The 15,837-nt window shown below is 39.7% G+C and overlaps 1 protein-coding gene across 1 annotated transcript; it reads left to right on the forward strand.

Annotated features, from left to right (window-relative positions):
• Positions 1-154: 154 nt before the first annotated feature.
• Positions 155-15,690, forward strand: LOC136422453 (uncharacterized). The gene is made up of 16 exons (XM_066410225.1): positions 155-286; positions 2,173-2,284; positions 2,635-2,765; positions 4,013-4,119; positions 4,588-4,655; positions 5,141-5,289; positions 7,146-7,410; positions 7,754-7,906; positions 8,549-8,691; positions 10,919-11,031; positions 11,381-11,445; positions 12,756-12,862; positions 13,509-13,805; positions 14,327-14,452; positions 14,941-15,056; positions 15,619-15,690. The coding sequence occupies exons 1-16, from the start codon at positions 196-198 to the stop codon at positions 15,688-15,690; spliced, it is 2,115 nt and encodes a 704-aa protein (XP_066266322.1). The 5' UTR covers positions 155-195.
• Positions 15,691-15,837: the final 147 nt, after the last annotated feature.

The following is a 15,837-nucleotide window of genomic DNA, read 5'->3' on the forward strand; positions in this document are numbered from 1 at the left end:
GTTTTGTCTCCTCAACCATATAATTATCTTATTCAGCGCTGACATTACTAAGCAGGTCAAATCATCCCCACCTATGCTGTAACAAAGGAAACCCCTGCGGGGCTTGAAGGGCGTTCGGTTTGGAGGTAGCTTCATTTAGGCCCCTACGGCCGACTTAGAGAGACGGATCCGCAGTACGCACGTTTACCGTGCAACATGGCGGGTCTTCCGAGGAGTTTGGGAGGCCGAGCGACCTGTTTGGTCGTGCTGGGTCTCTTGTTGACACCGTTACTGGCTGAATCGACAGGTGAGAAAGTTTGGGCGTATTGAACCACTTTGGATTATACAACTTCTGTTTACAAGGTCATGTGCAGTGTTGTCAAAGCACGACTGTGAGATACTAGTACTGAAATTGGGTTTAAAACGACAGAGAAGAAAATCTGGACCGGCCATTCTCTGAAAGGTGTGTTATAATGGCCAGAGTGAATAGAAATATTATTGTTCTTTAAATTTCCCTGCGTAAAACAGTTTGGCCAAATTGGTAAACCCCAGTGCAGTCCACTTTCACAATTGAGAGGTGGACTGCACTGGGCGACACGACTTCCCTGTACGACTTTCTCTACCCTATCCCGGGGAGGGGAACTTTTCTATCATTTGTTTATTGGTTTACGATCTCCTCTCCGATTTAGCTTAATTACCGATAGCATCAATCTCACAGTAAAGGTTGTACCTGTGTGTATATGTGCTTGAAGCTGCTAGCATTAAACAAAATTTACGTGGAATTTGGACGCCCTAACATTGAGAACAGACCGACCTTTCTGTACCAGTCCTATACTTGTTCAAAAATCGTTTGTTGATGTCAGAATGGTGGTGCAACATATTCGGTACACGTGCGCCCAGGTTTCCTTTTTACAGCTTGCTGCTCAAGTATCGCAAATTATTTAAGACAGTCACTTCGTCGTCACTTTGTGCAGAATATATTATACACGTATTCACTAAAGAATAAGTCAACACATGGGTGTGCCGTATTTTGCTGATAACCTTTGTAACCCTTTGTCGTATTAAAAGGGGAACCTCCCATTGGTTGTAAACCTCCCTCGTCGTTTAAAGTCGTCTTGTCCTTTCTCTGGGTCTACTGGCCAAAGGTAGCTTTTTTACACCGTTTATTCGAACTCGGATCTAGAGTCCAACACGCACTTTTTCTCGGTTTTTGTCTGTTTTGGGACGTTTTCCCACATATACGAGTCATCAAGGTTATACCCCTGGAGACATGATTAGATCTTGTTGAACGAGTACTGAGCGAGGTCAACCCAAACATTAGCCAGTATACTTAGTTTACTTTCATACAATGCTGTCGCTTGTTTTTATTCTTTTATGTCAAATCAGGGACAATGGTACATAGCTTTTATGCAAGACTTCTAGCAACTAGCTTGAAACTAACAACGTTTACTAAGATCTAGAATAAACTGTAAACCTTTTTCAGATCCATGTTTTTTTTTTTATAAGCAGGAACCGAATTGGAGTTTAAAACCCAGTAAATCCCTTGTTTGAACAGCTAGGCTAGGTTCATTTGTCCGAAAGAGCTGCATGTGTGTTGCCTGTGCAGCTTGTATTTTGAGACAATGAGCAGGAAAATCTTCAAATAGTCCAATCGCACGAACAGCATAGCCCTGATCTCCGAATAGAAAGTTAGTGATTTGCAATGCCCACACGCGGGAGCTCGACATTTTAAATGTCAAAAGCCATAAGCCATACGTCATGATGTTGTCATACATGGTCGGCGTTTCAGTGGTTGAACAATTTTGACGCAAAAGAAGGAGTATGTGTCATAACAATTGTGCAAGGTTTTAAACTGAAGTGTCAAGTTCTATATCTTGATGAAAAACCTTTGACCAATATTTTTCGCCAATTATGAAAGACAGGAGAACGTTCACTTGGCTAATACTGTGAGCGCTACGTCATAAAAATACTTCTCAGCCTAGTACCATATAGCTTGACAAATGATACAAGATGACATACAATATCATGGGAGATGTACGTCACTGTCGACCCACTATCAGTGCAGACTAACTGACCCAACAGTAGAAGCTGGGGGTGTTCTATCTACCTATCAAACGATGAAATTGGGACAACAATATCAAATACAATGAAGCACAAAAATGACCGTTCTTTCTGAAATGAACGTTTCTCCAGGTTCTGCTGCAGATGCCGCCAAAGCCGCGCGTCGTGAGCAGCTGTTTCAGAAGGTTCGGGCTCAAGTGGACAAAATCCTGCAGAAAGCCATCCGCACAAAACGCAACGTTGTGTAAGTACAAGTCAGTTTAAGTCACCGACGAAAGATAGCGGATGCTGTCTGAAACGTCTGACTGTTTCAAAATGTTATCCAGTTGCTTGAGTAACTGTTATTTGGAGAGTCAGTTAGATTTTTATGCCCTATACGTTTTGAAATCGCCGAGACAATCGTTTTGGCACCTGCAAAAGGTCTTTGAGTTTAAGCTTGCTAAACGATGAAGCAATCTGCGCTGATTCCTTTAACTCCCACTGTGACTTTAAGTGCATACTGACAGAACAAAATCTTTCCACGACAACGGACATCACAAATGTATCCGACAAGCCTGATACTGGACTAATATCAAACCTAAATGTTTTCCATAGGCGGATCCGGGTGGGCTTTAAGGTATGCTCCACGAAAGAGGCCCAGCCGGAGATACAGCGGCGTATCACTGACGCTGTTGACTCAGGCCGCATCGGCGGCTTTACCACCGAGCCGGGGTCGACGCGATTCGGTAAGTTATCGTCATCGCTGGCGCTAGATGTTAGAGGTGAACGTGTTGTAGATGTAAGGTAAAAATCCCCGTTTAGACATACATTTTCATAACTTACGAGTTGCCTACTTCGTTCAAGTGAACGTGTTGTATATGATAACTAGAGTTCCACGAACACATTATCTTCGCCAAATAATCAAGGCTTATTATGGAGAGCGATTGATATTTACGTGCTTATCACCCCCTGCAAATTTGATCATGCACCATACCATTTGGAAGTTATGATGGGGCGAATGAGTCCAGTCTAGATGGAGTTAAAAATCATTTGGTGGTACAGGACTAGTATATGTGTAGAGTGTGCTGATACAAATGTATATGTTATAACTGGTCATGAAAAAATATGAGTATGTTGATATTATACGGGCCACAAAGGTTCGATATTGCAGTGTTGTAAGTTGAAAGTGATGATGAAATGGTACAGTCAATATATATGAATAGAATAAATCTTTATTTTGAAAGACATAGTACATTTACATGCGACTTTTCCGCACCTAGCAGTGGTGCAGTTTTGGTGAAATTCATAAATATCATAATATCATAATATCGTAATATCATAATATCATGATATCATAACATCATAATATCATAATATCATAATATCATATCATCTTGATATCATAATATCATAATATCATGATATCATAATATCATAATATCATAATATCATAATATCATAATATCATAATATCATAATATCATAATATCATAATATCATAATATCATAATATCATAATATCATAATATCATAATATCATAATATCATAATATCATATCATAATATCATAATATCATAATATCATAATATCATAATATCATAATATCATAATATCATAATATCATAATATCATAATATCATAATATCATAATATCATAATATCATAATATCATAATATCATAATATCATAATATCATAATATCATAATATCATAATATCATAATATCATAATATCATAATATCATAATATCATAATATCATAATATCATAATATCATAATATCATAATATCATAATATCATAATATCATAATATCATAATATCATAATATCATAATATCATAATATCCTCGGCGAAGATAATTAACGTTTGTACATTCATTTTAGCACTTTACAAGGACTGCCTACTTGGTTCTTTGCTATGTCAAAAAGCAATATTCAAAGTGTTTAATGACTTTGTGTGTCAGGCTAACCGTTGACCTTTGATTGCAAAAGGGAACTTGGAGTACTACGCAGCCTATCGATTGACCATGGGGTTCCACGATGATCTGCGCAATGAAACATCCATGCGGTACACAGCAGTCAAAGACGACATTTTTGTGGTACGAATTCATAATACAATGCTTTATTTCCTTTATTTGTATGGTAGGCATATCTTTCTTACTTATTTTACCTGTCACAGGAAATAGCAGTATGGGGGAAAGACGAAAAGAGCTGAAGCAAAAGTGTACATGTTGTACTTCTTACTTGTTGAGGTACCTCTTGACAAAAATGTTGACAACTTTGAAATGTGAAGAGGAAAAGAAACAGAGACAAAGTAGACAATGTAATGTCACAATTTGTAAAGCTAGTGCTAAGTTAAAAAGTGGACCAGTATCTTTGTGGTTTCTACAGACACGAGGTACAAAAGGTGCTAAATACCTTTTTAACGTTACATACGTTAAACAATTTTCCAATAAAAAACGTCCTACATGTCTGTGTATATTGGTTAAGCAGAAAAACCAAGATACAGATTCCATTTGAAAGCTGGTAATATATTTGAATATATATCTTTTTTTTTCGATTTGTAGAATGCCTCATCTGAGCTGGCGCTTGTGAGAGGAGTAGCCAAGGTGGACTTGGACGAGTTCAGGCCAGGGTGAGTTGGGCTGGATCTTTGTGAGCTTGTCTATTCTTGTTGAATATTTTTTTGTTCCTTCACAGTTCTCACGAAACTTTTCCGTTTGATTTTTCTGCTCTGGAAACAATCAATAACGTTACAGGTTGTTGATGCAACGAACTTGTTTTTTTCTACTCTACTCTACTCTACTCTACTCGACTCTACTCTACTCTACTCTACTCTACTCTACTCTATCTACTCTTCTCTACTCTACTCTACTCTACTCTACTCTACTCTACTCTACTCTACTCTACTCTACTCTACTCTACTCTACTCTACTCTACTCTACTCTACTCTACTCTACTCTACTCCTTTCTATGAACTGCCCACTTGGTTGAAGTGAACGTGTTGTATGGTACAAATTAACTTTTGTACAGCAGTTTACCGAACTCTGAAGAACTTCTTTGCTATTGCAAAATAATAATGATACAGGTTGTCGATGCAATAAACTTGTTCCTTTGTAGCTTCTTCTCCACCTTTGCCATCCTGAAGATCAGTGCACCGCACTATGCCGTGACTCGCACCAGGGACAAGTACAACTCCTTCGTGTCGTCAGGCATCATCGGTCCTCGTCTGCTGGACCCAAACTACACCTACTTCAGCTCAGCACCACGTAAGTGTCACGTTGGCGAAGTGGCGACGCAATTAATGATGAACAGGAGCCATTGAATTTAATTTTCAGATGTTTTTATTCAGGCTCGGACGTCTTACCCTGGCCGTGTCTCAGTGGCCAACTCCTCGATTTCCCTCCTTTCCCATTACTTAACCCTCAGATACGTGTGTTTCTAATCTAGTAATCATAACAAACACACAAGATGGTCTCCATGTGGGCTAATTAATAACAGTGTTGTGCTATCTGTCACATCGTGAGATAAAGATAAACCTCCCCCTTACAAGACTTAATATCTTCTCTTGTAATGCACAAACCATTTGGTTTATCAAAATATTTTTTCTTGAGTATGATCTTTTCGTTTATGACTCAATTTATCTAGATATATCTGAGGCTTTTCCATTATCAAACCTGGTGAATAGAAAACCCCTTTTCATTGAAGTTTCGAACTGCAGTTGACCTTTAACAATCAACCTTTGTGCATCGGCAGGGTCATGCAAAATCTTACCTAACTGGAATAGCAAGTTTCAGACTGTGCATTACTCATTGTAACACTACATTTAAGTTTGAAACTGTGGGTTTTAAAACTGTTCTTTGATTTTAGCTCCTAAAGTAGCCCAATCAGCAAGTTGTATTGCTATTGCCGGCTAATGTTTACTTATGACAGTCAATAATGAGGGCAAGTTGAATGAAGCCTTTTGATCTAACACTGATATGACTTTACCTCGCCCTCCCTGAGTCATTTAAAGGCACGCCCTATTCTATTATGTCACAGCAAGGGCTGTACATAGGTCACCAGATGCTTCTGTTTTGTCATTATGACATTACCCCTCTAAGTGTGAGCCTAGGCCTGAATTTAACAGCCTTGGGGCATTACAATTGTCTGGGACACAGGCATTTTTTCTAAAAAGAGGAGAGCGTTAAGGCAGTAAGCACTAACAGTGAATATAAAACCATTAGATAATGCTCCTGTCTTGCAATTTAAAGCAGAGTTTGTTACAGTACTACTTTGAAGTGGAGTAAAATTCTAACGCACTACTGACTGATTATCTCAGAGTGTTAAAGCTTCATTAAGTAAGTCACCTTAAACTTAGCAATGTAGGGGTAATGATCTGATATGGTAAATATTCCTATAATGAGAAACCAAATATTCAAAGTTGTCATTTGACATGTTGGCTACTGGGCTTCATGACCCTGGCCCTCAGACCAACCTTTGGGATCCAAAAAAACAGTTACTGTACTTTTAGTCTCGCATTTTGGAATCAAACCAACATGCACCTTGAAATAGGCCCGCATCATTATGTTCTCCACCCCCCATTGTTAATGGTTTCTTCCTGATTGCATAAATCATTATGTGAGACCTCCAAGAAACTTTTTATTAGTAGTAAATGCTGTACACCCCCACTACGAATGGTTTCTTCCATTGCATAAAGCACTGATGTGAGACCCCCAAGAAACTTTTTGTTGTACACCCCCACTATGAATGGTTTCTTCCATGGCTTAAAGCACTGATGTGAGGCCTCCAAGAAACTTTTCGTTGTACACCCCACTATGAATGGTTTCCTCCATTGCAGAAAATATTGATGTGCTATCTCCAAATAACTTTTTGTTGTACCCCCACTATCAATGGTTTCTTCCATTGCATAGACACTGATGTGATACCTCCAAGAAACTTTTTGTTGCACCCCCCACTATGAATGGTTTCATCCATTGCATAAAACATTGATGTGAGACCACCAAGAAACTTTAGTTGGTCTCATACCAAAATGGGGACACTCAACAGTTCACCAAGTAATTTGGCTTGCCAAATATCTTCAAGGAGACAATCTAATGCATCTGCTTTCTATATTATTCCACAGCACCAAGATTCCAAGCTATTGCTGACCTGGCCTTCATCCTTGACAACTCTGATGGAGTCACACAGTACCAGTTTGAAAAGATCCTCAACTTCACCAACAGCGTTGTCAATTACCTGGAGGTCGGCCCTGGGGCAGTAAGGGTGACGGTGTTCACAGTGTCATCTCTGGTCCGGCATCACTTTGCTTTGGACTCGTTTTCCACCCCTGAATCTGTTACCGAAGCAATCGGCAACATCCAAAACATGGCGCTCTTACAACCAAACAGGTATTAGGATTCACTGCTCCTCTGGGATTTTACAAAGCTGTTCCTATCTAGACCTTGATGATAAACCTTACATTTAACATGTAAGAGTTATTGTGAACTGCAGAAAATTGTTCCACAGTTTGCACTTATTACAAATGTCAGTGAAACTTAAAAGACAGTATTTTCATTTCGCGTTGCACACTTTTAGAGGACTGCTATGAGAAAATGTTTTAAGCAAAACAGATAACTTATCATTTTTGCTTCTTCCCCAATGAAGCATTGTCTACAAATAGTCACAATTCAATCCTACATTTATTGTTTAGTGTAGAGTAATATTTGCTTAAAGTAGACTGTTATTCTGTAGCTCTAGACCCCTTGGCCGAGCCCTACGGGACATGATGCGCTACGGATTTGGAGAGAGGGACGGGTCGCGACCTGACTTGCCCAAGGCTGCCGTCATCGTGACCAACGGTGACTCGGACGATGAAGTGTTTCGAGCTGCCCAAGAGGCAACCATGTAAGATTCATAGCTGATCATTACTCCGTACGTTGTACTGTTAAAGAACAAGGAGGATTTTTCGTTATACTGTTAAAGAACAAGGAGGATTTGAATACAGTTTCTCTAGTAGGTGTGGTTCATAGTACAAACAGACACAATGTTACCCTAGCTATTAGTCTAGCAGCCACTTCCCTAGCTGTAGTAGCTAATTCTGAATAATGCCTTTCATATGGTATTGTATCGTATCATATCGTATCGTATATCGTATATCGTATATCGTATATCATATATCATATATCATATATCATATTAGCATGTCATATTATCATATATCATATCATATTATCATATCACATATCATATCATATCATAATACCGTTTATCCATAGCTATACGTTATTTCAAAATCAGAATTGAGGGTCTTCTTTATTATAACCGACTTCATTTATGTCATATTTGATGGAAATATCTAGCATTGAAGTTGGTATCCAAGTCTTCCAGCATGTGTTCTTTAGAATTAGGATCAATCAATTGCAGTGATTGATTTAACTCTGAAGGAAAATCTACTGGAAGACAATTTCAATGCTAATAACATTTCCATCAAGTACAACATGAGCTTTCATTTTCACTGTAAAGACTTGAACTTTTGTTTCCCTGCAGGGCTGGTGTGTCCATTTATGCTGTGGGTGTGTCCAGTCAACTGGTGAACATCACTCGTGCAGCTAACCAGGCATTCCCCCTGGCCAACCTCACCCTCCTGGATAACAGACTTGCCAAGCGTCTAGCAGGATCTATTGCTGCTGGTGAGAAAGTCATTGAAGTTACTGAATAAGTCATTAGCTAAATAATGCATGCAGAATTAAGAAATGTCTTAATGATTATGATATACATTTCATTTATCTATTTTACCAGGGAGAAATCACCACTCAGGCCTGCAGCCTGTTTTTCAGGTGTCTCTGGACATATACAATGGTCATAAACTAGAACACGCACACATTACATATTAGGTAAATTACACATTACATAGCTAAACTAGAAAGGCAACATTTGCGAGCAAATACAGCATGTTTAGCCATACTCCTCGCCATGCAAAAAATGGACTCTCCCAAAATAACAATGGACCATTCTAAAATACTTCCACTAAAAAAATGGATCACCCCAGTCCAAAATTGAGTTTAGAAACAATTATCAGTCTCTCCATACAGGAATGGAGTCTTCCAGTAGCACCTCAACACAATATGGACCAGTCCAAAACCATATCCACTTATTGATTAACAAATACACTTCTGCTAACAAATGGACTTTTTCATAATCATTCCAGCTCAAAATTGAAATAAATAATTAAAGAATCCTCCCTTTGCAAGAATGGGATATTCCGTGCCATCTCCATGTAAACTAGACCAGTCGAAAAATATCCGCTGAAAATTACACTCTTGCGCATAATCAACCCAGTTCAAAATTAAAATAGATCAACCCCAGGGAAGAATGAAGTTTTCCATAGTATACATAATGATATATATGAAGATTTGACAGGAGAAGAAGGAAATGACCAAAAACAGCATATTTCAGCGATAGTATGGGTGAAATATAAAAATGTGACACCCCTTTGTTTGAACGCATGATTCAATAGTATACACTTTGGGTTGAAAATAACGAAACGAAAAAATTCTTTGTTTAAAAAATCGTTTTGAAAGGCTGTATGCCAAACATTTGAATGAGGGCCTGTGTACATGACCAAGGCAGACACATGCCAAATTTCACATTATTTTGGTTTAATACATAGGAACTGGAGATGCGTATCTTTGTTCAAAAAAGAGTGAACAAAGCCATGTAATCACATGCCCTAGGAATTCCCATACCATATTTGGCTTGTTTACTAGCAGACCTGTGCCAGAAATGCAAGATAATTAGATTAACTCAATTGACCAATCAGGTGGTCACAAGGCTCACAGGCATGCACGGCCAGGTGCAAGGCACTTGGGGTCACTGACCTTTAGGTCATATGTAGTATTGAAAGTGACAGAAGTGGCAAATATTGTCAAGAAAGCCCAAAATAAATCGTTTTGAAGAAATGTATGCCAAAAATGGGAATGTAATCCTTTAAATATTTGTTCAAGGCACATATACAGCAAATTTCAGGTCATTCGGTTGAAATACCAGGGCGCAGGAGGCCAAGATATGCATCATTGGTCATAAAAACCTCAATAAAATCACTTTCAAGGTCAATATCAAAAAAGGAAAAAAATGCACATTTGTTTTTGCCTACATTACCTTTGTACCAAATTTCAGGTCATTTGGTATAAAAATGACAGAGATGAATCGATTTGAAGATTTGACAGGAGGAGAAGAAACATGAGTAAAAACAATATGTTGAGCCATACTAGGTATGGCTAAACATAATGATGCATTTACATAAGTAAAAATAGCAATTTAGGTCAACTAACAATAGACATATCCTACTACAGTCCGTCACTTGTCACAATTATTTTTGTACAGTTTATTTTTGATTCTAAGATTACAACCATAACCAATTCAATACTAATTCAATGCTATTTAAGTACAACTTACAATGATGTGACTGTTCCAGAGTGGACAAAAAAGCTCAGTGAACTCACAATTTCAATGAAACCATTTTTCTTGATATGCTTTCAAAGAGATTCATAGCAGCAGTCAGCAAATGGATGTTACAAGTGAAACTGAAGATTGACTGATGGGATAATAATCCAGAGCATTATAAAGTCTTCATAATGTCTTGCTGTAGGAGGTAGACAACTAGAATTTGAACAGCTATCATCAGGTTGTCACAGGTGTTGAATGCACTAGAAGAAAAGGAAATTAAAGGAAAGTGATCTTGATCCAGTTTAGCTCATTGAAGAGCCGGACACAGCCGGAATCAAACTCACAGCTTTTAGTTCCAGAGGCTGGGCCGCTAAGGTGCTAGACTACGCACGCTAAGAAAAAGAAAAAGAAAAGACTTTACAGAGTCTAGAAACTATGTATTGACTGACAGTTGTGTGTGTTTATCTTCAGGCGGAGTTGCGACCTATGTCACAGTATCGCTTACCGACTGGCCGTACACCGCTGCCATGAGGGACCCACTGTCTGAAGACTCCCGGAGACTCTCTCAGTACCTGGAGCCACCTGTAAGACAATGTTATTCCAATTAGGCATCTTGCAATCATTCACTGATTATCAGAATTTCTCAGTGGCTAAGGGGATTTATCCTTGGCAGTCAGAAGTATAAGGGCTTTTGTGCAGATAGAACTTGATATGTATTGACCTACATATACGTATACATCAGTACAATATGAACACAAGGCAAGAAGTGCCCTAAACAACCCAAACAACAACACCAACATACAAGTAGCCTGGCACATTTCGTCTCTTACATTGTTTGTCTTCTATTACAACAATCTTTCGTAAGTAGTGAGAGAGAGGGACCAATTATAGCAATCTGATCAGGAAGTTTATCGTCTGTTCCTTTTCTTACAGACCGTCGCCTTGCTCAGGAACTTCAATGGTTTTCGCTATTCATTTGCTGTTGACTACAAACCCCTGTAAGACAACCCTTTAAGTATTTATCTAATAACTTTCAGAATCTGTATTAAGACTTATTTTTATTGTAAATTGTAACATCAAGCCACCGGGTTACATAAATCCACCACTCTGAAAAACAGTGGGTTTGAGAGATCTCTAGTGCAGCACCCCCCAGCTACGCACAGTTTAGATATACAAGAGTGCATTATACTGGAGGGCATTGTGTTAGAGGTCTGTTTGGACGTATCTTTTCAGGGTGGCAGAATTATGTACCCCGGTGGAATTATGTTGAAGCCCTGTTCCTGGGGTTGACATTGAAGCCCTGTTCCTGGGGTTGAAATTGAAGCCCTGTTCCTGGGGTTGAAATTGAAGCCCTGTTCCTGGGGTTGAAATTGAAGCCCTGTTCCTGGGGTTGAAATTGAAGCCCTGTTCCTGGGGTTGAAATTGAAGCCCTGTTCCTGGGGTTGAAATTGAAGCCCTGTTCCTGGGGTTGAAATTGAAGCCCTGTTCCTGGGGTTGAAATTGAAGCCCTGTTCCTGGGGTTGAAATTGAAGCCCTGTTCCTGGGGTTGAAATTGAAGCCCTGTTCCTGGGGTTGAAATTGAAGCCCTGTTCCTGGGGTTGAAATTGAAGCCCTGTTCCTGGGGTTGAAATTGAAGCCCTGTTCCTGGGGTTGAAATTGAAGCCCTGTTCCTGGGGTTGAAATTGAAGCCCTGTTCCTGGGCTTCAAGATGAAGCCCTGTTCCTTGGGTTGAAATTGAAGCCCTGTTCCTTGGGTTGAAATTGAAGCCCTGTTCCTGGGGTTGAAATTGAAGCCCTGTTCCTGGGGTTGAAATTGAAGCCCTGTTCCTGGGGTTGAAATTGAAGCCCTGTTCCTGGGCTTCAAGATGAAGCCCTGTTCCTTGGGTTGAAATTGAAGCCCTGTTCCTGGGGTTGAAATTGAAGCCCTGTTCCTGGGGTTGAAATTGAAGCCCTGTTCCTGGGGTTGAAATTGAAGCCCTGTTCCTGGGCTTCAAGATGAAGCCCTGTTCCTTGGGTTGAAATTGAAGCCCTGTTCCTGGGGTTGAAATTGAAGCCCTGTTCCTTGGGTTGAAATTGAAGCCCTGTTCCTGGGGTTGAAATTGAAGCCCTGTTCCTGGGGTTCAAATTGAAGCCATGTTCCTGGGGTTCAAATTGAAGGCCTGGTCCTGGGCTTCAAATTGAAGGCCTGGTCCTGGAAGATTACACTGTATCGGTCACAGAAGATTTCATTTTTTAGTGCATTTCTGTAGCTGTCTCAAGCACAAAATTGTTAAGGTTTGTTGTTTTGTTTTTATTTTGTTGTTGTTTAGGGATTCCAGCAGTGGAAGTGGCACCCTGGCTGTATGTAGCTTTGACCTGGCTCATTACACTAACTACAGCCTCCTCAAGTCTTTCGTCGAGAATGCTGACCCTAGGGGTGGGTTCACTTACAAGAGACATTGTCATGATGCTGTCTGCTTTCATGTAGTATGATTAAGATGCTGTGTGTGCAGGGCTCGAAATTCGTTTTTTGGAAAAAGGTGCACTGGTGCGCCCAACTAAAAAAATTAGGTGCACAGAAAGAATTTTGGGTGTTCTACATAAGATAAAGTTGAATGTCAGCAAAACATATTTAAGTTTAACGCTCTTGAGAGCTTCAATCTGTAATTCTAAAGATTATTTCAAACAAGTAGTACATCAACTTAAGAACAACAAAAGGTTTTTCTGATACTTACATAAAAAATCAAGAATATTCTGTATACAAGTGCACAATACCTTCACCCTATAGCATACAAAAATATCTAGGTGCAATGGTGCACCCACAGTCAAGAATTAGGTGCACACAGGTGCACATGCACCCAGTATTTCGAGCCCTGGTGTGTATGTGTGTCTGTATGTGCGTGTGTCTGTGTGTGCATGTATCACCGTCACTGTGTATGTGTGTGTTTTAGGTTATGTCCTTGTGTTAGGGAGCAGGAATTTCTGTTTGTGTCAAAACATTTAGGCTTTCCTGGCTAGTTTTGTCCTTAACTCACAAACAATCACAAAAAAAAACTAATCCTTATAATACCCTAATCTTACAGCCACATACGAGGGCCCCACCTGGAATCAGAACATCACCTGGGCATCTGTGGCATCTGGCTTTGGAGATCCAAGCCTTTCTGTCGACGGTGACCTTTCAACTTACTGGTACCCCGAAGGCCCGACTTCAGGAGACGCCTACATTGTCTTTGATCTTCAGGCTGTGTACACCCTGTCTGCATTCAGCATTGCTGCTACAGGAAACGGCACCAACGACCCCATCGGCTTTAAACTCCAGGTCTCAGCCTCGCCATGGCCATACGACTGGCAGGACGTTGGTAGCTTCACAGGGATACAAGGTATTACAGTCTTGTCAAAGGAGTATATCTTCCAAGAAATGAATTTTGATTGGGCTAGTGCATCTTTCCTCAGCATATTGCATCGCAACCATGAACAGCTGACAACATAAGACAACATAAGATGTATTCTTCCAATAACTAAACAAGAATGATAATCTGGGGAATGAACTTGCCAACAGCAGGGAGACTGTAAAAGAAGTTTTTACATTCTGCTTATCTGCTGTGTTTGTTGTTATTGATTTCAATCAATTCCCTATGAAATAAACTGTAGTGCAGAAAATGATATTGAAACATGCAGTAGGTTAGGGATCTTGAATTGACGGTACCTTTCCACGGTGCTGATTCTGGTGTTGTGCATAGTAAGGTCTGTTATAGTCCGTCTACATAACTTCATGAGGTACTTTTTGTCACTTGATTTTCTTATAGATCTGGTTCTCTAAGTACAGGTCATCCATTTCCAAGGTATACATAGGTTACAATGTAAAAGTGTATCTGTCTGTATCTTGTGTTGAAATTTGCAGGCACGGACCAGCAGCAGATCTTAGCTGGTTTCATTGAGACATCGCAGTACTGGCGCCTGTACATCACAGCGACCGGAGGTGGTGGCAAACCAGCTGTTTCTGAGATCCAGTTCTTTGGACAAGAAGGTACTGACCAACTTGGGGGGAAAATTGCTTTCCATTCAAGCATTAGAAACAGATCTGTTATGTATGGCTTTATTACAGCAAAGGAAGCCAAGATGATAAAACTATATACTATAGTCAGCTTCTTATGCACTACTTTGAATGCTGGCTAAATAAAATGATTATGATTTATTAAGTAAATGAAACTGAACTATGAATCACTGTCACTTACAAAAGGTTGTGAATGTTGTCTGAAACGTCTGACCGTTTATCGTCCAGTTGCTTGAGTAACTTTTGTATTGTGTATCTTATTACCTGGTTGTCTAACCTATATCAATGAGCTGTATGTAGCCAAAAGTCATAACTTAATCTGCAGACATTGCTTGCATTGTATGTACCTTGGTTCACAGTGTAACAACTACAGAATGGCAAATCTAAGTTTTTTACCATACTGAAACATCATGAAAACTTCATCCAATGCGTACTGTCTCTCCCTGGTGTTTAATCTGCAGCTATTACAACTCGGTACACATCCCTGGAGCTGCCCCTCCCAGCAGGGTACTGGCCTCAGGTCTTCACCAGGGACTCTCCCCAGGCTGTCAGTGTTGCTCAGGAGGTTGAGAATGGGGTGAGTAATACTCCTAGTAGTTAAGTACTGTAGTAGTAGTGGTAGTAGTCTACTGTGTATTCTGTTGCTGCAGTGGTCTTAACACCCTGCAGCTGCAATCAGTCTTTCTTCAAATCTCTCCACCTTGCCCAATTCATCGCAAGCTTCTTTAGCTCCCATAGTTTTCTTTGTGACCACAACGGTCCTAGTCCTCATTCTTTCGGGTCAGCCCTCAATAGACCTAAAGTAGTAGTAGTAGTGTCATACTCTACAGAGTTGGAGCAAATACAAAGTTCTTTTTACTGTATTTTTTGTCAATTAGTATCACCATACACCCCAGGTGACTGCAAAAGTGCCATGGTTTTTTGGAAGTAAAAGTAAACTGGTTGAAACGTTGTTTTTAATGGTTGTCTTTAATGTAGCCCCACTTTTATGCTGAAATTCCATCTTTTATGCACAAATTCCATCTTTCAACCTATGGATTAAGCTTTCAGTTATAGCCAAGATATTTGTTGGTAGACAATACTGCCATCCCAAGATGTGTATTATCTGTTTATTAAGGATGTTTCTTATCATTTTGCAGGTGGTTGACCTCTTAGTGAATGATAGCCTGTTCGTGCATGCAATCCAGGCTCTTTGGATCAGGCCTGGGTGAGTATTCAATGAATTAAGCTGGTGTGTTACGCCTAATGGTGGTTATACCGGCTATATAGATACAGATACAGAATCAATTGATTATTCATTTATCGATTATCATTGGTGAATTGATTGATCAATTATTCATTGATTGACTTCAAGCCTT

This window comes from Branchiostoma lanceolatum, chromosome 17, assembly GCF_035083965.1.
Source record: "Branchiostoma lanceolatum isolate klBraLanc5 chromosome 17, klBraLanc5.hap2, whole genome shotgun sequence".
In the NCBI taxonomy this organism is placed as follows: Eukaryota; Metazoa; Chordata; class Leptocardii; order Amphioxiformes; family Branchiostomatidae; genus Branchiostoma; species Branchiostoma lanceolatum.

Bases quoted from the DNA above. Each gene is read 5' to 3' on its own strand.
- LOC136422453 (XM_066410225.1), top strand. From the start codon at position 196: ATGGCGGGTCTTCCGAGGAGTTTGGGAGGCCGAGCGACCTGTTTGGTC. The intron at 287-2,172 runs GTGAGAAAGTTT...ACGTTTCTCCAG, and splicing joins GTTACTGGCTGAATCGACAG to GTTCTGCTGCAGATGCCGCC. The intron at 2,285-2,634 runs GTAAGTACAAGT...TGTTTTCCATAG, and splicing joins CGCACAAAACGCAACGTTGT to GCGGATCCGGGTGGGCTTTA.